Source organism: Lissotriton vulgaris, chromosome 2_1 (assembly GCF_964263255.1).
Source record: "Lissotriton vulgaris chromosome 2_1, aLisVul1.2, whole genome shotgun sequence".
NCBI lineage: Eukaryota > Metazoa > Chordata > Amphibia > Caudata > Salamandridae > Lissotriton > Lissotriton vulgaris.
In genome coordinates, this window is record NC_141687.1 from 1,668,106,665 (window position 1) to 1,668,131,389 (window position 24,725).

The following is a 24,725-nucleotide window of genomic DNA, read 5'->3' on the forward strand; positions in this document are numbered from 1 at the left end:
CAGTAGAAAGAGCAAAATGCCCTGAATTTTTGTTTAAGTGCAGGAAAGTGTCACCTTCTGAACATAAACAATATAATTTCTGCAACGCAGGCCTGCGTTGGCACTAGGCAGCTAAGTTTAGCACCAGCACGAGGGAACACACAGGGGTGTACCGTATTGTTGTAAATATGGCTCATCCCTGTGTTTTGGAAATGTTGGAGTGCGGCGTAACCAAATTTGGTGCAGCTCCACGGTCCGCAATTCCATGTACATATGTCCCATTGTTTATTGTACTATATTACTGGGTGGCTCCTGGTATATTCACTTTTGTTACTTTGTACGACACATACTAGCTATAACAGAGGCGTGGCTCCCAACATTGCAGGAGCTGTAGAGGCACTGGGCCCCAGAGCAGGGAGGAGCCCACTGCATCTCCAATTGTAGCTGTTTTTCACTGCCAAACAGTGGAATAGCGGCCCTTATTCCTTCTTGGGGCCCACTGCACCATTGCTACTGGCTAGAATGATGAGCTTGTGGCACCTGGTGGGAGGGCAGAGCCCTAACCAGAATACATACTGTGAGCACAGGACCTACTAGATACACCAAGGATGACCCCAGTTGAAAAGATGCCAGAGCCCCTCACTTCAGGGACAGTGTCACTCTCTGTGATCTGGCCTGCTGGATCCTGCCTGCCATAGCGAAGCCCCTGGGATTCTATGGGGAAAGTGGCTGCCGGGGTGCCTAAAGCGGAGAGTGAGAAGGACCAGTCCTGAAAGCAGTCCCTCTGAATACAGAACTGGTGGTGGTACCATCGATATGGGAGGCGGGGAGTTAGTAAATTTGGAGAAACTAGGGAAACTTCCAGAATAAAGAAATTATTGTGTCATTACTCAGCCATCACTAGCGCCATAGTGGTCGGCACAGAAGCTATAGGAACACTGCAGCCGCTGCAAGACAGGATGAAAACAATAGTTACCTAAGCAGCAACTGGTATAGCCCCCCCTCCCCCACCCACACACACACACAAACCTACCACCGCAGCCAGAATGGGGTGGTTTCTCCTCTGCAGAGACGTGAATATGGATCTGGTCAAGGAAGCTGGTACAAGCAGGGTTGGCCTTCTGCTCACTCCAATTGTGCACTTTTCCATAAGGTCAGCAGCGGTGCCACCATGAATGAGTTCCACCAGCCACTGCAACGTGCATTAGGCAAGTGGGACACGCCTTCAAAATGAAGGTATTGGGCCGGAAGCATGGAAATAAAATAGTGCATCCAGAGTGCTGCAGGAATGCACTACGAAGCCTGGAGAAAGGGTAAGTGGGTTATTGCCACCTGTGGAGACTTTTATTCACAACCTGAGAGTCCCGACTCAAATCCCACCTAGCCTTGCTCCAACTTTCGCCTTTGAAAGGTCAATTAAATGAGCATGAGTATGGTTTAGACGGGTAATAACGCCAGTACATTAAAGTTATTATCTGAAGGAAGAACTTTTATTATAGAAAATTCTATTCTCCATGACTATGGAAGTGCCTTCCCAGTGTGTTCTTGTGGTTTGAGAGTCAGCCATTATTGCAGTATTACCCTTTTACCTGTGTTTGGTACTCTTTTGTAACATGCACACGTCACTTTTCTCTTGTAACACACTGTTTGTACCTCTTACATTTTGTTTGCTTTTGATACTTGCACAAGTGCCACCATTGCCTACGTAACGTTTGTTCTTGTGTTTGAGTGTCTGCCATGTATTGCAGTATTTTTCCTCTACTTGTACTTTGTACGCTTTGTAACCTGCACACGTCACTTTTTCCTCCTGTAATGCACCGTTTGTTACCTCTTGTATTTTGGTTGCTCACTATTGTCACTTTTGCCTCATGTAACTTAGCGTTTGCTTTTGTAAGTTGTTCACTTGTAATGTTCTCATGTATCAGTTCTGTTCCTATTGTGAAGCGCTCTGACACCTTCGCGTAAAGTTCGCGCTATATAAAAACGCATAAATAAATAAATGGGTCAGACGGTCCAGCGTGTTAAATGCTCACGACAGGTTTAGAGCCTTGCCTGGGTTATTATTATTGTTGTTGTTGTTGTTATGAACACTGCCCACAAGCCCTGGTCCCAAATTAACGTTCGAAAGTTGTTAGCTGCAGAAAAACAGCATCTCCGCCCGCACTAGCAGGGAAACTGGCGTGTAAGAGAAGCACACGGCACGTCGCAGACGCACTTACGTGGTGATGGTTGCGTGGCGCCACTCTCTGGCTCCCTTACCTATCTCGCATTATTCTGTGCTCCTGCCAGCAGAGGGCACCCTAACCACAGCATATACCTTTCAATGCACCATGTTAGACTCAGGCTGCGCAGCGGAGGGTGGCTCCCTCCTCAGAGCCTCCTCTCCTCCTTGCCACTGAATCACACCGCAGCATCCAGCGGCCACAATAACAGTCCTTTGGAAATGAGTACATACTTGGAGAGACGTTCCTCTGTCCGTACGGGGAGGGGTAGGGAGCTGCCCGGTGGCTTCGCAGGCCCGAGTACCTCTCGCAGTAGGAGCCGTGCCCTGCAGCCATGGCGGGACTTCCTGTGAAGGACGCGCCGGCGCCGGAGGAGCAGAAGGCTCCGGAACCTGCAGGCAGAAACCAGCCACCAACTGCGGAAGAGAAGACAGACATCTCAGAACATGAGCAGGAGGCCTTTAGCATTTAATAAAAAAAACATGACATATATGAAAGATCTACAACTGATGCATGCTTGGCTACTTTCTCTTCAAACTTAAACTCCATTACCCCGGGCAGTGTGATGACTTTTTTTAACCAATGTATGTCAGCAGCTCCTTGAAGTGGCACGGACTAGGATGAGGCGCGTGCGAAACGGAAGGACACCTCCAATTAGAAGACAAAGCCATCGGTTTTTTGATAAACTCTACCAGACAGAGCAGTGTCTCGTGGCGAAACTCATAGGGGCATATTTATCAAGTAGTTGCGTCAGCCGTGTGCCGGGCAAGAGAGGCGCAACTACTAAGATTTATCAAGCTACGCAAGGCCACCTTGCATGGCCCTGCATGACTCGATAGAACTAGAATAACGCAACTCAACGCAAATCTCTGCGTTACTCTGCCCCAGGGAGGTATTCCATGGGTGGCGCATCAGTGTTCCCACTCATTCACCCATGGATTTTTGCGCATTTCCAGATTTACCAACACTGGCATACCCAGGAATGCGTCAGAATGGTACCCCTCCCCAAGTGAGGCTTAGCAAGGAGAAATGTCTTTATTTCTCCTCGTTTTTTCTCTTTCTATGTGTTCTGCATTCTGCGGCACAGATAGTAAGAGGAAAACGCCTCTTGGGATTGTTTTTGTGCAGGAAGGTGTTCCTTCCTGCACAAAACAATCCTGCTTACAACACAGGCACCCTTTCACCGTGGTGCAAGGGGGCCTGCATTTACGTGAGGCAGCACGTTGGGCGACAGTGCTAGAAGAGGCAACGATGAGCCTTATAATGTTAAGTATGGCGCATTCCTGCCCCTTCCCTATCAAGCAGCGCAGGAAGGTGGCTTCCTGTGCTACACTATTTGTTGCTAAATGTGCCCCATATTGTGGGTTTACCAGGAATGTAAAAGGGCTCTCAGCCCACTCATTGCTTAACATTGGTTGGCTTTACTATCACTCTCATTTACTTTCTGCTTATTCGCTTATCCTTATTATGCTTGCCTTGTCCGACTTCTATCTGTCTCTCCCTGGAGCACGTTGATGACTGAAGCCTGCACCTCCGGTTTAAAGCCTGTGACTCAGAGCCAGACAAGTATCCTGAGTGTGGAAGGTGTTGAATCAGGCCTTTGATCTGGTCCCACTGTTGGAGCCCATATCGAATAACCCCTTCGATGCTCATGACGAGCTCAGCTCGTCATGCAGTACACTGGTCGTGTGCTCATGACGAGCTGAGCTCATCATGAACAATGGGAATGAATCAGAAGTAGCACAGAGGGGGAATTGCTGCAGCACTGATGGTGTTAAGGAGCACGTTGGAGTTGGCTATCATCCACTGTGTGGCTGCCTCTCTCAATTTTTCTGTCCACCAGGTCCAGTCTTTTGCTCTCCTTCTCTAGTGATTGCCTGTTGATGTGGGGGCACTATTTCTCTTCCTTGAGGTTGTCACAATGATGGAATCCACTGGGACATTTCCCTTGATGTATTTGGGTTTTTGTGTGGAATGTTTGTACTTCTCCTTCTCACGAGGAGTTATTGCACTTGCTGTGGCTGGCTCTCTGAAAGCCTCTTTCCCCTGGTCCAGGATGCTAGGGAGCATGGGCAGGTAGAAGTTAGCTTTCTGGGAAGGCATAGGGTTTCTAGTAGGAAGCATGGATCCTCCTTTTCTTCCTCTAATTGTACCCCATATGTGTCCACTGCCCTGTAAATGTGGCTATTGTACATGGAAAGGTAGGCTGGTGGTGAAGCTCTTGAGGGGCAATTGTCTATCCTTTCCTCAGGGGACTCAGTGTCGAGGTCGAGCCATGTATCGTCAAACTGGGTTTGTTCCTCAAACATTGTCGCCTCTTCATCCTTGAGTTCGAAGAACTCATCTTGTTCTTCTTTGTTTGGCTCCAGGGTTGCCGGGCCTCCATGCCTGCTGCTCATTCTCCACCTCTGTGGTTCCCAATAGTCTCACTGGTTTGCAAAACTCTCTTAGGGCGTCATCAAACTCCTTTCTCCCGGCAAGGACCACCATTTCAGCCTCTTGTGTTTTCTCGCTCCACCTCTAGCACTCCTTCTCCGACATCCATTGTAAATTGACATCTTCCTTTTCAGTGTCAGTGGCTCCCCTGCCCCATGTCTTTGCACTTTTCCTTTGCTCCCTCTTGAGCACTTGTTTGCATCAAGTGTTTCGTCGAAGGTTTGACCCCATCCATATCTTTTGGTTGGGATCGGTGCAGCTCCTTATGTTTGTGCTGTCCTTCAGTCATCAAGTGTTTCCTAGCTGAGGCTGCTTTTGAGGACCTTGAGTCCAAGGCCTTGGCATCTGGGCCTTTGAGCACTTTTGTTACCTTCTGCCGTCTTCTTTCAGCGTCTTTCACTGCTTTCTTTAACGCTTCCCTCCTTTCGACTATGGTGGCTTCAATGTAAGATTCCCCTCAATGCACTGGTTCGGCCTCCTTAACATTCTCTTTGTCCTAGCTGGGTAGGCCAAGGTCTTTCAGGAATTCCTGTGTCTTGTGGGTACTACCTATGGTACGGTGTTAATCACTGTCGGACCTTGAAGGTTTTCGGCACAAACTCTGCTCGGGCTTCGCAATCTTCATCCCTGTGGTCTTTTGGCAGGCACAGATTGCAGACCTCATGTGATCTCCACTGCACAAACCTGTGGGGGCAGTTGGGGCAGAACTTAGATAGGGTATTTTCCATGAACCTCTGCTGCCTCTCTCCTCTTCATTCTCCAACCATGTAAGTGTTACCGGCGGTGTCCTGCATTGGGAGTCGAGAAGTCTCTCACTGGGATTCTTTGGAGGTCTTCCGCTGTGCTTTCAGACCCAACGGCGGAGAAAAGAAATCTGAAGATGGTGACCGCGCATAGGATCTTCTAGGGCAGGCACCATGTGGTCTTCACACTAGGGATGGACTTACCACCAAATGGTGGTCGATGACGTAAAAAAAAAAAAAAGAAAAGAAGAACAAACATGTTTCCAGACCTAATCACTAGATGGCGGATTAGAAGCACATGTGAATCCAGAAAAGGATTCATGCCACAAATCTTCACTTTCTGTTTTAAGTTCTTCTGAACACTTCACCCTAAACTCACTCCAATTGCAGACCTTGTCCCTTATACGTGTGAGACTCCAATACTGTCAAAGTACTTCCTACACGTGAATTAAGTGGTTAGGAAATTTATAGGTGATGTACGTAAGAGCTCTGCAAGAAGCCTGGCAAGGCAGATGAGAGGATATTTTATGCATCTCTGTTATTTCGCTCCTAGTCGGCTGCCAACTTGTTCTTTTCTTTTATTCAAAGATTTTGTCTGAAGAGATTTACTCTCTTCTTGATCAACTTTTATTTTAATTATCTCGTTGTTTTTGTTTGTTATCGAAAATCTGCCAGACAGTCAAGAAATTAATAATTTTCTTTTGTTGCTTCTGATTTGAGCTTAGCTAAGCTTTTTTTTTCAATAATTATATTTCATTCTTTAGTTTTATAGACTACTTCTTTCCATTTTCTATCAATTGTCTTTTATAATATTAAATAATAATTCTTGCAGATTGTTTGACTCTTTGCTCGCAGATTTTTCATCAATATTAACCACATAAAATCTCGTTATTTATCATGTAAGATACATTTGTCTTTAGCATCCTTAGCATTTCAGCTTTGCCATTGAACTGTTCACGGTGTGGGGCTGATTCTACAAGTTGTGCATGGAGTTGGCAGATGCACCTATCCTGCAGCTCTATGACTAAAGATGGAGCCCACCTTCTTTTGGTAACTGACTGCTCTATAAATTGGGTGCGCCTACATGTGCAAATGTACTGTGACTGATTGGAGAGCCGCTCTATATAACGGTCTCTGATTGGATGGCGAGCCAATTTTGCAGCTGCTATTGGATAATATGTGGGGGCCAGACACAGCAGCAAGCTAGATGTCTTGCAACTGGTAACACATTTTCTGTGATTGGCCAGATGGTCTCAGTCATGTTATTAGATAATTCCTCTTCAAAAGAGAGACCACCTGTGCAGCTTCAATGTGATTTGGCACATATCAGAGTCTCTGCTATTTGCTGGGCAGAGATCTGACCTCTGTAGCTGGCCTCTGATTCGGCAAAGAGCTCTCCCTCTTCTGCTAGCTAGTTGATTTACAATTGGGCAGGCACGTGCTCATTAATGTGGCACAGGGCAGGACTTAGGCTTCCATTGCCTGGTAGCTTCTCGTCGTTTGGGTGGACAGCTCACCTACGCATCAGGGCTGTTACTGGCGTGAAACTGGGAGAAAACAGAGCCGTATATGGAGCGTTTAAACCGGATGTAGCCATCAGATAACCTAAGGAATAGTATTATCCCCTCTCAAAATCAGCATGCATAGTCTCAAAAACATTTCTTACTTTGTGAATACCCTGACTGCGGATCACCATTGTCCAAGACGTCACGTGAGTCACTTCTGTAAAAAGAAATGGAGAGTTGCCAATTATCAGCATATACAAGGCAGTTGTAGATTCATAAAAAGAATAGGCACATGAGCCTAAAGCTTCTCTAAAAAGCCTGCCACTATCTCTACATATTATCACGGTTGCCAAATGCCTGGTTTGCTGAATACCATAGCTTTCTACTTTTGATGACTCTTTGCACCCTACACTTCCTTTCTCTTTATCTCACACTTGCAACTTCTTTATCATCTCGGATTTCTCTATTTATCCGTGCATACCAATATTTCTCTTCCTTCTTCTTTCTTCCTTGCCTTTCTATGTCTCTCTCGCCTGATCATCTGATGATGAAAAATAAGTCTTGGTCCCCAAAAATGAGTGTCAGTGCCCAGAACCACCTGCACAAATTAAGCACCAGTCCTCCTGCTTGTGCATGATGCATTATGTGCTCATATGTACATTTTGGGAAAAATATCATGAAGCACTTCCTTCTGGTTCTAAACAGGCAGCTTACACACTCACATAACCTTACCGTACCTTAACCCCCCATGCTGCTTCTCCCACCACCAGCAATACCACCACCACCTTCCTAGTCACATTCTGAGACCTAAAAGGGTGTCCCGCTGGTAGAAGGCACTTTTCGCTTCCATAAGCGACTCCACGCTCAGGGAGAATTTCCTAGCCCCACAACAGCACTAACCTCTCCTTGGCGTCCAGGAAAGCCTTAGCAAACGGGTTGTGCTTGATCTTCAGGGCTGTGATCTGCAAGGAGAGTAGACAGGTGTTCAGAGTGGAGATCGCACATAGGGCCGACTTTAGTGCTGGTGGCGCCAAGTGCAGCAATTATTTTTGGCACCTGCACGCACTATGACCATCTCCTCGGATTCTCTCACTTCCATCGGACAAAAGTGCCCCTCATCTATCCAATCATAAGTTATTGCTAAACACAGCGCCCCCTCTGAGGTCAGCTCCCCTCCACAGACCAGCGCCCAGTGCGGCCGCAGCGTTCGCACTGCCCTAAAGCCGGCCCTTATCACACACCCCTGGGCTAGGGTCAGAGTAGGAATAGAGTAAAGTTGCAGCTTCAGCACCAACAAAGCAATGATGAATTCTACTTCAGGGTCAGCAGCACAGGAAGCCAGGTATCTGCACTCACCTCTTCGTTCTGATATGCCGTTACCGCAATGAACTGGGTCTCTGGGAAAGCAAAGCTGTTAATCATTTTCTGAGGTCCACCGACCTTCATGACGTGGATGCGAGGTTCGTACTTGTGAAGGGAGTTTAGCATGATCTGTGCCATGGAAAGAAAAAGTTATACATTAAATACCGGGATTGCAGTCCGAAGCCCTCCAGAGACATCCCTCCACCCAAACACTTTTCACTGACACATAGGTTTCGACTGATGTGTTTCGGCTGCCCGTGACACATCACAGGTACTCTCATAGCTGATGGTACATTCTTTGGTAGCCACACAGGCATACAGATGTTTGGTACAGTGAATCCTTACCACCATTCCTTCATCATTTATGCATAAAGGATGCATCGGCCCATGACCGACTGCGCTGGTGATATAGTACCAGCCCTGCTCAGGCTGTATGAGAGGCTGCTGCAGAGGATGCACAAGTATGTAAATGTTCTCCTTTCATATACCATTTATCGGATCTTAGTTTAGAAACCTCCAGGGCACCAAGTTGGACTTATTCTGTTTTTTTGTACACATACATGCCTTTCTCATTTCCTGTATTCAGTCTCTGGTGCTGTTGAGTGACTTTCACCTTTGGTTTCTGTTGTCAACATTTCTCTTTCAACCTTAATTCCCAGCCCTACTTTTTGGCTCTGTTATACTTAGGCTTTCCTGTTTTCAGTTTCTATTTTTGGTAAATTCTGGTGTTTCGTTTTTACTGTTTTCAAGTAATTTCAATATCTTAACAAGCATTAGAAATGCAATAGGTCTCGCAGCATTAGAGTTAGTGCTTTTAGAATTGTTTATGGGTTTTTTTGTAAATCTTTAGCATGAGGTTGAGGGTGAGTGAGGGTGAGTGAGGGTGAGGGGTTGAGGGTGAGTGAGGGTGAGTGAGGGTGAGGGGTTGAGGGTGAGTGAGGGTGAGGCTGAGGTGGTGAGGGTGAGTGAGGGTGAGTGAGGGGTTGAGTGTGAGGGGTTGAGGGTGAGTGAGGGTGAGGGGTTGAGGGTGGGTGAGGGGTTGAGGGTGGGTGAGGGGTTGAGGGTGAGTGAGGTGAGGGGTTGAGGGTGAGTGAGAGTGAGGGTGAGTGAGGGTGAGGGGTTGAGGGTGAGTGAGGGTGAGTGAGGGTGAGTGAGGGTGAGGGTGGGTGAGGGGTTGAGGGTGAGTGAGGGTGAGTGAGGGTGAGGGTGGGTGAGGGGTTGAGGGTGAGTGAGGTGAGGGGTTGAGGGTGAGTGAGGGTGAGGGGTTGAGGGTGAGTGAGGGTGAGGGGTTGAGGGTGAGTGAGGGTGAGTGAGGGTGAGTGAGGGTGAGTGAGGGTGAGTGAGGGTGAGTGAGGGTGAGTGAGGTGAGTGAGGTGAGTGAGGTGAGTGAGGTGAGTGAGGTGAGTGAGGTGAGTGAGGTGAGGGGTTGAGGGTGAGTGAGGGTGACTGAGGTGAGGGGTTGAGGGTGAGTGAGGGTGGGTGAGGTGAGGGGTTGAGGGTGAGTGAGGGTGAGTGAGGGGTTGAGGGTGAGTGAGGGTGATGGTGAGTGAGGGTGATGGTGAGTGAGGGTGAGTGAGAGTGAGTGAGGGGTTGAGGGTGAGTGAGTGAGGGGTTGAGGGTGAGTGAGTGAGGGGTTGAGGGTGAGTGAGGGTGGGTGAGGGTGAGTGAGGGTGGGTGAGGGTGAGTGAGGGTGGGTGAGGGTGGGTGAGGGTGGGTGAGGGTGGGTGAGGGTGGGTGAGGGTGGGTGAGTGAGGGTGAGTGAGGGTGGGTGAGTGAGGGTGAGTGAGGTGAGGGGTTGAGGGTGAGTGAGGGTGAGTGCGGGTGAGTGAGGGTGAGTGAGGTGAGGGGTTGAGGGTGAGTGAGGGTGAGGGAGGGGTTGAGGGTGAGTGAGGGTGAGTGTGAGTGAGTGAGGGGTTGAGGGTGAGTGAGTGAGGGGTTGAGGGTGAGTGAGTGAGGGGTTGAGGGTGAGTGAGGGTGAGTGAGGGTGAGGGGTTGAGGGTGAGTGAGGGTGAGGGTGAGGTATTGAGGGTGAGGGGTTGGGTGAGGGTGAGTGAGGGTGAGTGTGAGTGAGGGTGAGTGAGGGTGGGTGAGTGTGAGTGTGAGTGAGGGTGAGTGAGGGTGAGTGTGGGTGAGTGTGGGTGAGGGTGAGGGATTGAGGGTGAGGGGTTGAGGGTGAGGGGTTGAGGGTGAGTGAGGGTGAGGGGTTGAGGGTGAGGGGTTGAGGGTGAGTGGGGGTGAGTGAGGGTGAGGGGTTGAGGGTGAGTGAGGGTGAGGTGTTGAGGGTGAGTGAGGATGAGGGGTTGAGGGTGGGTGAGGGTGAGTGAGGGTGAGTGTGAGTGAGGGTGAGTGAGGGTGAGGGTGAGTGAGGGTGAGTGTGAGTGAAGGTGGGTGAGGGTGAGGGGTTGAGGGTGATTGAGGGTGAGGGTGAGGGGTTGAGGGTGAGTGAGGGTGAGTGAGGGTGAGGGGTTGAGGGTGAGTGAGGATGAGTGAGAGTGAGGGTGAGTGAGGGGTTGAGGGTGAGTGAGAGTGAGTGAGAGTGAGAGTGAGGGTGAGTGAGGGTGAGTGAGGGTGGGTGAGGGTGAGTGAGGGTGAGTGAGGGTGAGTGAGGGTGAGTGAGGGTGAGTGAGGGTGAGTGAGAGTGAGTGAGAGTGAGGGTGAGTGAGGGTGAGTGAGAGTGAGGCGTTGAGGGTGAGGTGTTGAGGGTGAGGTGTTGAGGGTGAGGTGTTGAGGGTGAGTGAGAGTGAGGGTGAGTGAGGGTGAGTGAGAGTGAGGGTGATGGTGAGTGAGGGTGAGGCGTTGAGGGTGAGGCGTTGAGGGTGAGGTGTTGAGGGTGAGTGAGAGTGAGGGTGAGGGTGAGAGTGAGGGTGAGGGTGAGAGTGAGGGTGTGTGAGAGTGAGGGTGAGTGAGGGTGAGGGTAAGGGTGAGTGAGGGTGAGGCTTTGCTTTTGGCAACATTGTTATTTTTGTATTGCTGAATGCAAGTCAGCCTACTCAACAATAAAGTTTTAACAAAACCATCACAAAAGAAAACAAGCATTGCCAAAGGCAAAAGGCCCACCCTTGAAACAATTAGAAATGTGTCTGTCGTTCAAAATAGGATTTTTACGCAGCGTCCTTTATAGAAAGCATGTTGAGACACAAAATGTGTAAATAAAAAAAAACATAATATTTCATATCCTTTCATTGATCACTTATATTAATAACCACTGATATAGACTAGATTAAAGGCGAAGAAAGTTGTAAACCAGACACCCTTTACATAGACAATGTTTGTTTTAGTAAATCAGTCTTCAAGCTCTCATGAAGAAGCAGAGGGTTGTGATCACAGCTGTATGTTATTCACAGCTGTATGTTGTAATGCACCTCCCCGACATGTAACTCATGTTTGGAGTTAACTACAGATTTGTAATATTGAAACAGCGGCCAATGGGATATCAAAGGATGCAGATTAATGCAGAATGCCCAAGTACAAGGATCACAATAATCGACTTGTCATACTAAAGAGACCATGCCATAGGTTTCTCTATCACAGGAAGTGATGCACTTTGGGATGACCCAACCATTTACGGGTGCTAGATTTATGATTTAAATCTTACCAGGCATATCTTTTCCATAGATTGGAAGAAATGGAGCCATAAAGACCTATCGTTGGAATGACTTCCAGCATTACTTCACCCACACTTGTTAATTTGCCAATCTGATTGGCTGAACGAGTTGGATCACGCAATGAGATTGTCTCGTTTAGGCAATAGGCTTCCTTACTTTTGATTCAACTTACTATTGGGCGCTCTTTTAGTCAATGCTTCTGGCCGGTAAGTTTGCATTCTATTTTGCCATATTTACAAAACTCTACAGAAGCAGTCCCACATTTTTTTCAATATATAAGCATGTCAGGAAACAGTCCTTATGCAATACCTTCTGGTCGAGTTATTTTTAATAGTATTGCTAATTTCAGCAAGCAAACAATTAAAGAAGGTCCAGCCCCAGGCACATTCGCTCCATGACGAGGGCTGGCCAGCCGGGCCCTGCAGCTGTCTGCGGCCATCTTCCGTGAGCACCGAGTGCATTCATACACCATTCATGCGATGACTCAGGCAGCTGAAGGAAAGGTGTTTTCTCCAGAGCGAGCGCCTCACAACATCCGTAAGGCGGGAATTCCTCAAGTGGTGAAACACCTCGTCTGGCAGAGGCAGTGACTCCCCTGCGTGGGGCGAGGGCTCGGCCATCAGCCATGCTTTTATGAAGCACAAGGGAGTAACTGTTGCTTTCAAAAATAGCTCCAGACAACTTTTTTACACAATTTACCAATTGTTTCTAGTCAGTATTGCGTTGAAAGTTGTTCCGCTCGACCAGTCAGCGCCAGAGTGCACAGATACATGGCCCTATTAATAGAATGGCGAGTGCAGGGCAAAAGGAAGGGGCAGTAACATTTTAGAACTGGGAGAGGCAGGGGTGACTCATGCGCCGTGTTTTCAAATCAAAGGTAAGTAGAGGTAAGACTCCGAGTCCAGTGTGCCAGCATGTGGCTGACCAATGACTGTGACTTAATCTTACTATCCCGTAGGGAGAATGGCGAGTGCAGGGCAAAAGGAAGGGGCAGTAACATTTTAGAACTGGGAGAGGCAGGGGTGACTCATGCGCCGTGTTTTCAAATCAAAGGTAAGTAGAGGTAAGACTCCGAGTCCAGTGTGCCAGCATGTGGCTGACCAATGAATGTGACTTAATCTTACTATCCCGCAGGGACAGTAAACTGCCAGCAAAACATAGCAGTGAAATCATCTCATTTCATAGAACTGACCTTCATCCAGTCCCATGTGTTCTGCTACCTGCACTAAGCATTCTGGGACTTGTAGTTTCACCTTACTTCTCATAAGTAAGCCTAAAGGGGCCAACGTGAAGTAGTGCTGGTTGGAAACCGCGACAACTGGCTGCGCTCGGGTTAGATGACAGCTATAGCAAAAGCCCGGATTACCCCAGTGGCCCGAGAGATCACAGGATCCCAAACCGGAGCAGATGTTATACTGCACTCAGGCAAACAAAGGCGATCCAGAAAATAAGTAACAAGCAATTGAGGCTTGACTTAATACAGGCTACACGTTGAGAGGTGCGCACGCCTACAAATCTTCAGGGCTGAAGGCGGTAAACTGTTCACAGCATCTTGAATTAATCAAAGGCGTGCCACGCACTAACGACCTCTGGCCCCGGCTGGGCTGGGTGCTGCACAAAGCGCACAGAAACACGAGTTGCGCAGAAAACCTTTACTCACAAAACATTGTGCCTGTAGCAGGACAGTGGAAGTGCTGTCTTGATCCTAAAATTAACAAGACGGAGGGGAGGGGGGAGGAGAGATGCGACACGGCGGGAAGGGGAGGGGGCGGTGCGGCTCAAATAAACAAACAAGCCGGAGGGAAGAGAGGGGAGGGGGGAGGAGAAATGCGACACGGAGGGAAGGGGAGGGGGCGGAGCGGGTTAAATTATACAAACAACAAGCTGGAGGGAAGAGAGGGGAGGGGGGAGGAGAAATGCGACACGGCGGGAAGGGGAGGGGGCGGAACGGGGGCGGAGAGGGGAGAGAGAGAGTAGGCAAGGGTAAACAAACACGGACGTGCACGCGCCCGTGACTTTTAAGGTCAATGCGCATGCGCATAAGCTTAATGCGCATGCGCATTGACCTTAAAAGTCACGGGCACTGCAAGGAATCGCCACGATTCCTTGCAGTTAGATAAAGAGTGGATGAGCCCCTATAGTCTCGCTTGCTCGATGCGCATGCGCATCGACAGGCGAGACCTAAAAACCAGTTGTTATCAGTGGTTACACATTTTCGCGCCACTAAAAACAACAGAAAATGTGTTTTACCAGTTTTTATGGAACATTGTGCTTTTAATATTGTTTGCTTTCTGCACTGATAACACATGGTATATAGACAGTATACATATAGTGCATATGAGGTCCAAATAGATTTTTGTAAATTAAACTTATTGTAGTACACCATACAATACTTCAGTGAGTCTTTGGTCATGTGCCCTCGCTCTTTCTTTCCCATGTAAACTTCTGTGAAAAGGCACTCTCAACATTTGCACTTGGGACCGGCAACGCCAGAACAGCCAGTACACAATTGCTGGGCGCTTATGCCCTCAGAGTTAATGAGGCGGTCAAAAATGAAGCAGCACTTTTGAAACTACGGAGGAAATGTCCTTTTACTGAAGGGATCTTGAACTTCTACAGAGTACCACAGTGAGGTTTCATTGACTTCAAATGCCATTGGTGGTGAAGGGACATTTCTATGCATCATTGCAAGCCATTTCTCATACATTGTAAAATAAATGTTCCTGAATTGCTCTTCAATATTGCTTTGCTTACCAAGTGGCAAGCACTCTAACATGGAGCATGTTGCAGTGCCAAAGCCACTAAAGGTGTTGCCCAGCGTACTCTCAAGGAGATGTTTCACATCTACACCAATTATGCTGAACACTTGGCAGAAAAGGGTTTTTTCAGACTCCAGTTTTTTTATTATGCCTACTACAGCAGTTATGTATTCCGGTCAAAATCTAATAATGCAGTAGAGTGTACTTTTTTTACATCACTATAAATATGCGACTAAAGATCCTCACATTTCTTGCCTTTGGCATCATCACTCAGAAAAACATCTGTAATTGGTTGCCACATGGATAATATAGCATTCATAGCCCCTTGGGCTGAGTACCTTCAGCTAAGGAGGGAAACAGCCATCACAACGCGGTTTTTACCACGCGTTGCTATTACATCGCATGCGTTTCAACGCATGCGCTGTTACAGCGTGTGACAAAAACCATGCATACCATTACATCGCATGCGCTGTAATGTGTAATGGCGGCTGCAGCGGCTATCCAAGTCGTTGTGAGGAAACTTAGGCTGTTTCCTCACAACGACGTGCACCAAGCTGGAAGGAGGAAGCAGGAACCGGGAGCAGAGACGGCGACGCTGGAGAGGAGAGAGGTAAGGGATTGAGCTTTGGGTGGGGGGTTCTGTTGTAGGGTTTAGGGTAGTGTTATAACGTTTGTGTGTTTTTAAAAAACGTTTTAGTGTGTTTGTTTAGTGTAGTGTATTAGGGCTTAGGGTACTGTTGTAGTGATTTAGGTTTTAGGGTAGTGTAGTAGTGTTTGTGTAGTGATTTAGGTTTTAGGGTAGTGTAGTAGTGTTTGTGTAGTGTAGTGTTTTAGGGTTTAGGGTAGTGTAGTGTTTTAGGTTTTAGGGTGGTGTAGTAGTGTTTGTGTAGTGTAGTGATTTAGGTTTTAGGGTAGTGTAGTAGTGTTTGTGTAGTGTAGTGATTTAGGTTTTAGGGTAGTGCAGTAGTGTTTGTGTAGTGTAGTGTTTTAGGGTTTAGGGTAGTGTAGTAGTGTTTGTGTAGTATAGTGTTTTAGGGTTTAGGGTAGTGTAGTTTTTTAGGGATTAGTGTAGTATAGTAGTATTTGTGTAGTGTTTTAGGGTAGTGTAATTGTTTTTGTGTAGTGTTTTAGGGCTCGATTCACAGAACTAACTTAAGACAAAATCCTAAACTTACTACCATTTTGGTATTCACAGAAGGCACTTACTCATTTTGGTATTCACAGAAGGCACTTACTCATTTCGGTATTCACAGAAGTTAGGAGTCCTAAGTTTAGGACTCCTAAATGCCTTCTGTGAATACCGAAAGTCTTAAAGTTAGGATTTTTCTCAGTTTAGGAGTAGTAAAGTTAGGACTGTAGTTTAGTGTAGTGTTTTAGGTTTTAGTGTAGTATAGTAGTGTTTGTGTAGTGCAGTGTTTTAGTGCTTAGTGTGGTGTTGTAGTGTTTTAGGGTTTAGGGTAGTGTAGGGGTGGGAGTAGTGTGGGTAGTGTTGTAGTGTGGTAGGGTTTTAGGGTAGTGTAGGGGTGGGAGTAGTGTGGGTAGTGTTGTAGTGCAGTAGGGTTTTAGGGTTTAGGGTAGTGTAGGGGTGGGAGTCGTGTGTGGAGTGTTGGAGTGTAGTAGTGTTTTAGGGTTTAGGGTAGTGTAGGGGTGGGAGTAGTGTGGGTAGTGGTTTAGGGTAGGGTAGTAGTGTTTTAGGGTTAGGGGTAGTGTAGGGGTGGGAGTAGTTTGGGTAGTGTTGTAGTGTAGTAGTGTTTTAGGGTTAGGGGTAGTGTAGGGGTGGGAGTAGTGTGGGTAGCGGTTTAGGGTAGGGTAGTAGTGTTTTAGGGTAAGGGGTAGTGTAGGGGTGGGAGTAGTGTGGGTAGTGTTGTAGTGTAGTAGTGTGTTAGGGTTAGGGATAGTGAAGGGGTGGGAGTAGTGTGGGTACTGTTGTAGTGTAGTAGTGTTTTAGGGTTAGGGGTAGTGAAGGGATGGGAGTAGTGTGGGTAGTGTTGTAGTGTATTAGTGTTTTAGGGTTAGGGGTAGTGTAGGGGTGGGAGTAGTGTGGGTAGTGTTGTAATGTTTTAGGGTTTAGGGTAGTGTAAGGGTGGGAGTAGTGTGGGTAGTGTTGTAGTGTAGTAGTGTTTAGGGTTAGGGGTAGTGTGGGGTGAGACTAGTGTGGGGAGTGTTGTAGTGTATTAGTGTTTTAGGGTTAGGGGTAGTGTAGGGGTGGGAGTAGTGTGGATAGTGTAGTAGTGTTTTAGGGTTAGGGTTAGGGGTAGTGTAGGGGTGCGAGTAGTGTGGGTAGTGTTGCAGTGTAGTAGTGTTTTTGGGTTAGGGGTTGTGTAGGGGTGGGAGTAGTGTGTTGTGTAGGGGTAGGGTTGTCACTTACCTTGCAAACTTTAACCACCACTATAGCTTTACCAAGCATGCCTTTGCGTTGTAATGGCATGCGTTGTAAAGGCATACTCTTGGTAAAAGTATGCAATGTAATGGCATGTCGGTGAAATTGACATCTCGTAGTAATACTCGCGTTGTAATGGCACACGTAGTATTACTATGCGATGTAACGTCATACAGCCGCTAAGGAACACAGTTGGAATGACTGTTTCTTTGATGCCACACCAAGCATAAAATGATAAATATTTGCATTTTAGTTCCTGTGCATAAGAAAACAGTGCACTAGAATGGACTAAAAAGTCAATAGCTTCCCTCATTAACTCTGAAGATTGTAAAGATGCTTTCAGCATACCATCTAACAAGTGGCAAGGATCTCTTACAGGGAATCACTTCAACTCAGGTATCAATTTTGTCAGGTCATCACACAACTTTTTCATATAAATAGCTGGATCACTGTAAATACAAACAATATCACTCCAATCTTTGTTGAACTTGGAAAGAACCTTTTTTGCAGAGCATTCCAAGTGACACTGCTTTCCATGTTTTCCAAAAGTCTGGTGTCATGTTTTCACCACTATCCCAGATGCTTGGTGATGGCGCTCTTTTTACATATACTTGTCACTATACTTTGCATTGAATGTTTAAAGCCTGAGGCACTGGCAATTCACCTTATATCAATACTGACCCACTAGAAACTGGGGGCTGATGTATTGTGGATTTTTACCCATTGTCTGTGGGTAAATGTGATGACACATATTAGGAAAGATTCTTATGAAATCAGCCATTTTACCTATCAGTGTAAGAATCAAACGCAGCCAAAATATCAAATATGATTTTGATATTTCCTGATTCTCTACAGTTTATAAAATAATTAAACAAGACTTAAAACATGCTTCTAAACCCTACATCTTTAGACCAAAGACCACAAAACTGAAAAAAGCAAAAGGAAGAAGAAACAATATTTTAGTGGCATCCCTAAACATCAAAACTCAAGCAGGCAAATGTTAGTCCAGTCTTTCTTACTGCTAGCTTGTATAACAAAGTTAAATTGTATTGGCCCCTTCAGGAAGATTAAAAATGACTCTTTCACTCTCTTTTTCCTTTCTTTGAGTTTGTGGTTGTGCAGGTATTTTTTCAGTGTTTATATGTTTTTACTGGTGAGCGCTATTTCTCTTTCAAAGGGGTTTTATCAGTTATTATAGGTTTAAACCTAAAACCTCACAGCCTAGTTATACTCTAGCTGTGGGTATCCAGTGGAGATTCAGGAGTTCTGGATCAGGTCTATTTTCAGGAGAAACTCTTATTGTGTGAATGAGTGTGAAGCAATTCCAAAACTTCTGAAGTAGTACGAAATGTCTTTATTTCCAAGTAAGTTAACACATCCACGCAGATGAGGGAGTTTTTAAACTGACTCAATAGATTCTTTCTCAGGGTTAAACAGACACAAGGGAATTTTGGAACAGAGGCATCCCACAAAGGAAAGAACCTACGATACAACACAGTGCAAATCAAATTTATTGTATATCACTGTGTTTTGGCTGGATATTCAGAAAATCTGGAATGGATCTGGCCAGCTTGGACCTACATTTAAAATGCAGGTTATTCATTCATGTAAGTCCTTTGCCATAATGCGAGAGTATGAGTATGTTGACCTTGACACCCCCCTATTTTCTACTGAGAGGCTTGAGGAATGCCAACAAGTGTAATGTTTAGAAATTAAATAAAGCTCTACAGCACTGTTTACTTTCTGTACCTTTACTACATTCATGACCTCTGAGACCAGGGTACAAATTGGAATCAGATGCAACTCCTACCTGGCCCCAATTGATGACCTTGTATTCAGTGTAAATGCACTCAATACTACATTTCCCACCAGAAATACACACTATCTACATTTCTCAATGAGTAGATTTTTAAGCGTGCAAGTACTTCTGGAAAATCTGTAGCAAACACAGCTTTCCAGGATTACTAATAGAAGTCTTTGTTAATTACAATAAAGTAAAAAATCTGCTCCAAATGTAGGAAGAAAGAGCGGAGAGCAACTTTCTGACTTTCTTTTTGAACAAGGCCCAGTTTTGACTAGGCAGGGAAGATCCCTGCATGTCCAAGGCGGCGCTATATTTACAAAATATGGAAGTTCACAATATTTGATTTGGTTTCTCAAAAGGACATAATTTTAATAGTTATAGTCAATACTCGGCCTAAGAGGTACTATGGCGTGTATGTTATAGAAGACGTCAATGATCTTTATGCCTTAAATTTTATTCCTCTTTGTAATAAAATAAAAGATAAATTGATAAAATGGAAAGATCTTCCAAAAGTAATAATAGGCCCAGTAGCCATAATTTGCATGATGATTGTAACATTATGTAACTTTCTTTTCTTAGCTATTCCAAATGCGGTTCAAATGACATTTTTTAAAGAAGTTCAAGGTCTGTTCTCCACATTCATATGGGCAAATAAGGTTTCTAGGCTTTCAATAGATGCACTTTTTAGACCTGTGACAGAAGGGGGACTAGCTCTCCCTGACCTGAAAGAATACTACTATGCTAACTTTGCACATACCATGTACAGAACAACGAAGGTTCTAATTATTAATAGATACACCAATTTTTTACTAGATTTAATTCACAAAGAATATCTAATCCAAGACTTCATGCGTTTAATGAAAACACCCAAAAAAGTTAGATACAAAACTCTAAACTGGAGTCTTAAGCAAAAAAAGCAGCTTTATGGGTATTAGATGATCCCCAATATAAATGGAGAAACACTCCTTGCTGACTTACAAATCGGTCAAGATCCATTGTTAGATCCAGTAATCATAGCTAACTGGAGAAGTCAGGGCTTTTGTAAATAGGAGACTTTCTAATGGGGGGATAGAAAATCTGGCCCGAAAATAGAACGTGTATTAAAGATAGCAAAATAATCTTACAATGGTCCTACCCCAGGGTTAGAGGCTTTTTGTTGGAGCTACACCTTATATATATTACTGAAGCCAGTGAGTTAGCAGGGCAACTATTAAATCACAAACACTGTATATCGATAAGTGGTTGGGCCTCCCTTTTTCGAGCTCGAGTGGCAGGTAAATTATATCAGAAAGCACAGAGAAAATGGGAAACCCAGGAAGGGCTGCAAATTTCTACCACAGCTTGGAGCCAGATAAATAGGTTCAACAGCTCCTTGTTGAAAGCGGCCAATTTAAAACAAATGCAATATTACTCCAAGTGGCTGCTTTATTGAACACCAGATTTTCTGCATAAAAGAAACCCTCAAAGTTCGGCAAACATCTTTGGCTGTAATATGGAGAAAGGAGGGGTGAGGGAATTGGACTCACATCATCTGCTGGTGTTTGAAGCGAAATAGATTTTGGGAAATGATTAACAAGTACCTCCTCAATATATTGAAAGTACTGCAGGTGCTAGATATCCAGACAATGGTTCTAGGATACTCCCCCGATCCAATAGCAACCTCCCTGCAAAAAATGTTTTATATATATATATTGGTTCTGATAGCTCGGTCGCTGATTCTTCAAGGTGGAGGTCGAAGGACATCCCAACTTTTTCACAGCTAATCAGTAAACGAGATAAGATTAAGGCGTGTGAAAGAAAATATGCTCTAAGATCAGGCACCTATAGGAAGTTTAGGACTTTATGGAAGAATACAAGTTAAGACACCGTAAGTGGCTGCTACATTCCTGATCTTGTAGATCTTGTAGATTTCACTCAGCCACTTTTCCGAGGCGTACCTGTGCCGTAATGCCCCCACGCCTGCGCCAGAACCCCCACATGAAACCTGACGCAGATTTCATGTGGCGCAGGGCCTTACAACGTGACACATCTCCCTAGATGCGTCACATTGTAAATACCCAGCAGCATGGCGCTGGCTTTACACCACCGCTGCATGACAGAAGTGACGCAACTGTGGCGCAAAAGTGGCGTACGGGGCTTGTAAATCTGCCCCGTTGTTTTTACTGTATATGGTTTCAATATTTGCTTAATAATGTGGATAAGTAGGATGTTGTATTCATTTATTACTGTATTAAGCATTGCCAAACTATCTCTAAATAGAATTTTTTTTAACTATTTAACCTTTTTTGTCTGTTTATTCCTACTTAATGTGTATGTAATTAAGGCAACCATTTATATAGTGCAAAGCAAAAACAGAATTCTTTCACTCTCCACTTTTTGTGACTCACCTTTGAGTTAGGTGACATAGCACTATGTACTGAATAACACTATGGGACTTATTTACAAGCCTCTTGTGCCACTGGTGCGTCACTTTTAACATGGGAAGCCCCTACGTTTGTATTTTTATATGATAATAAATCATTAGAATATGAGCAAAAACAATTTCATTCAAGTTCAATCCTACCACAGACCCTCACAACCTTTCTAATCTGTGCCTTGCAGTTACCTGGCCCCCACCGTTCATCTTGTTAGAAAGCTTCACTTTGCAAAAGGTGATATCTGCCTTCATCCAGTGGGCTCCAAAGTTGGGCGAATCAGGGTGGATGTAGACACAGCTTGGACTCTGGGGCTCTGGCTTCCCACCTGGAATCCACTCTCCGTTCACATACTTCCAGCGATTCCCATCTGCTGCCACGAAGTCGAGGAGAACGGAATACATGGCACTGGGGTCTAAGCCCGATATCCTCACCTTCAGCACAGGGAACATTCTCCTGCAAGACAGAAGTATAAAATATTAGGTTAGAATCACCACTAGAAATCTACACACTTAGGGGCAGATTTATAATCATATCACCCAGCACAGCAAGCCACCTTGCCACGCTGCGTGAAAGGGCAGGAATGCAGCATATTTCACATCATACATTGTATTCCTACAGAATGCTCACACATAGAAAGAGGGAAAAAAAAGCAGAAATAAAGATATTTCTCCTCATTGCGCTTCCCTGGGGCAGAGTAACACAATGCAGCGATTTGCACTGCCTTGCATAACTCCTGATTTATCAAGCCATGCAGAACCACGCAAGGTGGCCTTGAGTGGCGTAATAAATCTAACTTAAGAGTTACGAAGCCTTTGCACCCCCCTTGCATGGCATAAGGGCGACACAACACAATGATAAATATGCCCCATAACATTAAGTGGCGAACTCCGTTTGAGTAAATGTTCTGAGAGATCCACCCCTAACTAGCTATGGTAGAGACAAATCACTTTTTCAGGTGTCATAAATCCTGTGATTTCTGAGTTACTGAATGGTAGAAAATGTAGATTTTCCGCAGACTTGCCATCACTCTGTAGCACCTTTAAAGCCAATAGAATTTAGAATTCAAAACATTCCAAAGTTAATAAAACCCCCAGCAACCAGTCCCCTTCCTTCTTTTATACATCTGTGAACTCAAAACTTAAAAATATTCTAAAAATAACATTGTAAAACGTGCTACAACTTCTTCTTTAATGAACACTACTTCCTCCACCAGAATCCAATGAACACCTTAAAGATCTTAAACTTGACCTGTATAAAAATATAATAAATAATCAAAACATTAGGGAAGGGATCAATCTGGAAGGGATAATATCAGCCTCTGTGTCTTTAATAAAATCCAGATTTTCAGCCCACTAAGGCTGTGGAAAATCTGCATTATGTGTCAAGACCCAGAGGCCAATAATATGCAAGTTTAAAGCTTAGCAATCAAACAATCTGCTGCACTCTCTACCAGCTTAAAGTAAAATCGCCTGAACATGGAATCAGATGACCAATCAGAACAACGCAAAATGTCCAGCCGACTGCCACCCATTATACAAGCCGCTCCCCTCACAGAATGAGTACTAAGCAAACTTACACCCACACCAGATCTTTGCATTATCTCTTTCACCCATCTAGCTAAAGTTGGAAAAGACACAGCCTAATGAGAATGCCTGAATGAAATAAGAAAATGTGAATGTGGGTGGGTCTGCACACCTGTGGTACACTAAATTTTATCCAATAGTGAAAACTAATGTTAACAATGTGTGTGCGTGCGAAGCAACGGAAAGGGGTACCACCCCCCCCCCTAAGTATGAATGAATAAAATGAGCCCCTGTGGACCAAGGGCTGCGCTGCGCACAACTCTCAGGCCAAGGGCCTATTGATTTTCTGCTTCTGCTTTAAACAAATGTTTACTCAAGTCTTTTGTATGTATTCTTTACCATACTAAAACATCATAAATTCTCAAAACATCAAAAGTAAAACAATTTCTTTCTCCTTAAAGCATAGATATCAAAGTATAACATGACATTTCTTATGCGAAAAATTCAATCATGAAAATTAAACAATAAAAACCCAATGCATTTCGGGTTCACACTGAACCCTTCATCAGGGGTTATAATGACTCTTGATAAGATTGAAGTTCCTCAGGATAGTTCATTTTCCGTGTCTACAACAAAAAGATTAATTTTTTACATTGTAAAAAAACATATATGGTTTACATGTTATCCCCTACACCAATAGTCTCAGGGTTTGCATTCCTCCTAATATCACAAAAGATTCTTATAAAAGATCAAGTGCGGTTAGTTAAACAAGTGAAGAAAATCTGGGGAAAAGAACTAGTGCTGGGTGCTCACGAGAACATGAATTCTTCCAATAAATACCAAAAAAAATGTGATTCCTATAATGTGAGGTTAATTGAAAGTTAATAATGTGATTGCGAGTAAAGTATTTCAACACCCAAAGACTGGTAAACCTATACCTTTAAAACACACCTCAAATAGCACAACTGAAAATGTCATCTACGCAATAAAAAGTCCATGTGGATTGGTTTATGTGGGGAGAACCAGCAGAAAATCAAAACTAGAATAGTGGAACACAAGAGTCATATCAGGAATAAAAACATGAACTCTTCATTGGCAGCACATTGGGTAAATGCCGCCCATACCATTCCACAACTAATATTCACTATTTTAGAACATGTCACACCTTTTTCAAACATGGATATAAACACCACACTTGCTCGTAAGGAAACTGAATGGATTAAAAGACTTGGAACCGTAATCCCGGGGGGTCTTAATGACCATTATGAGCTGTTAGGCTTCTTGTGAATTATCTGAGCCTTTAGAATGGAAGGGGTATATTGCATTCTTCATAATATGCAACTCATGAATAATTGATCTATTTTACATTAGTTATATTTTTCTTTTCTTTCCTTTTTAAGTCTCGTTTTCTTATACATTTCTGAACTATGCCTCTATTGTAGTCTTTCATTCATTTCATTCATTCACTATTGGATAAAATTTACTGTACCACAGGTGTGCAGACCCACCCACATTTTCTTACCTTGGGTACCATTTTGTGGATCTAGCACCCTTTAAATATGTGGCAAGATATTTCAAGCATCACCACCAATCAAGCAGAAAAAAAGCATATTCCAATAAAGAAGCAGATGCCATTTATGCTTTGGTTAAAGAGGGTAGGGAATTTGGTTCAGCAACTGGGTCTACTGCAAACCAACTAAGACAACTGGAATACCTTATGAAAAAGGAAATAAATCAGCGTTTACACGCCACCACGCTTATTGAATATCATTAGGTTAAGAGGATTCCCCGAGGATTACGTATCGCCTTCGCCCGATGCTATTTAAAAATTTGACAAAGCTTTCATGTCGCGCTGGTACGCGATCTTGAATAAGTGCTCGCTGGATTTAATACTACTATTGATTGAGGAAATTTCTAGCGTTTTGAGAGAACTTACTCTGGACATAGACAAATTAAAAGATGAGCTATCCAATAGAATTGGACAGGAGGA

General features: G+C 44.8%; 1 protein-coding gene across 1 annotated transcript in view; it reads right to left on the reverse strand.

The window, feature by feature from the left end:
* Positions 1-24,725, reverse strand: part of LOC147733055 (T-box transcription factor T-A-like) — a 73,647-nt gene that overhangs the window by 11,227 nt on the left and 37,695 nt on the right. Inside the window, exons 2-6 of the mRNA XM_086958906.1 lie at positions 21,401-21,665; positions 8,242-8,376; positions 7,786-7,847; positions 7,047-7,102; positions 2,435-2,617 (exon numbers count right to left, since the gene is read on the reverse strand). Of these exons, the coding sequence (XP_086815032.1) occupies positions 2,435-2,617; positions 7,047-7,102; positions 7,786-7,847; positions 8,242-8,376; positions 21,401-21,665 (701 nt within the window). The remainder of the gene's footprint in view (positions 1-2,434; positions 2,618-7,046; positions 7,103-7,785; positions 7,848-8,241; positions 8,377-21,400; positions 21,666-24,725) is intronic.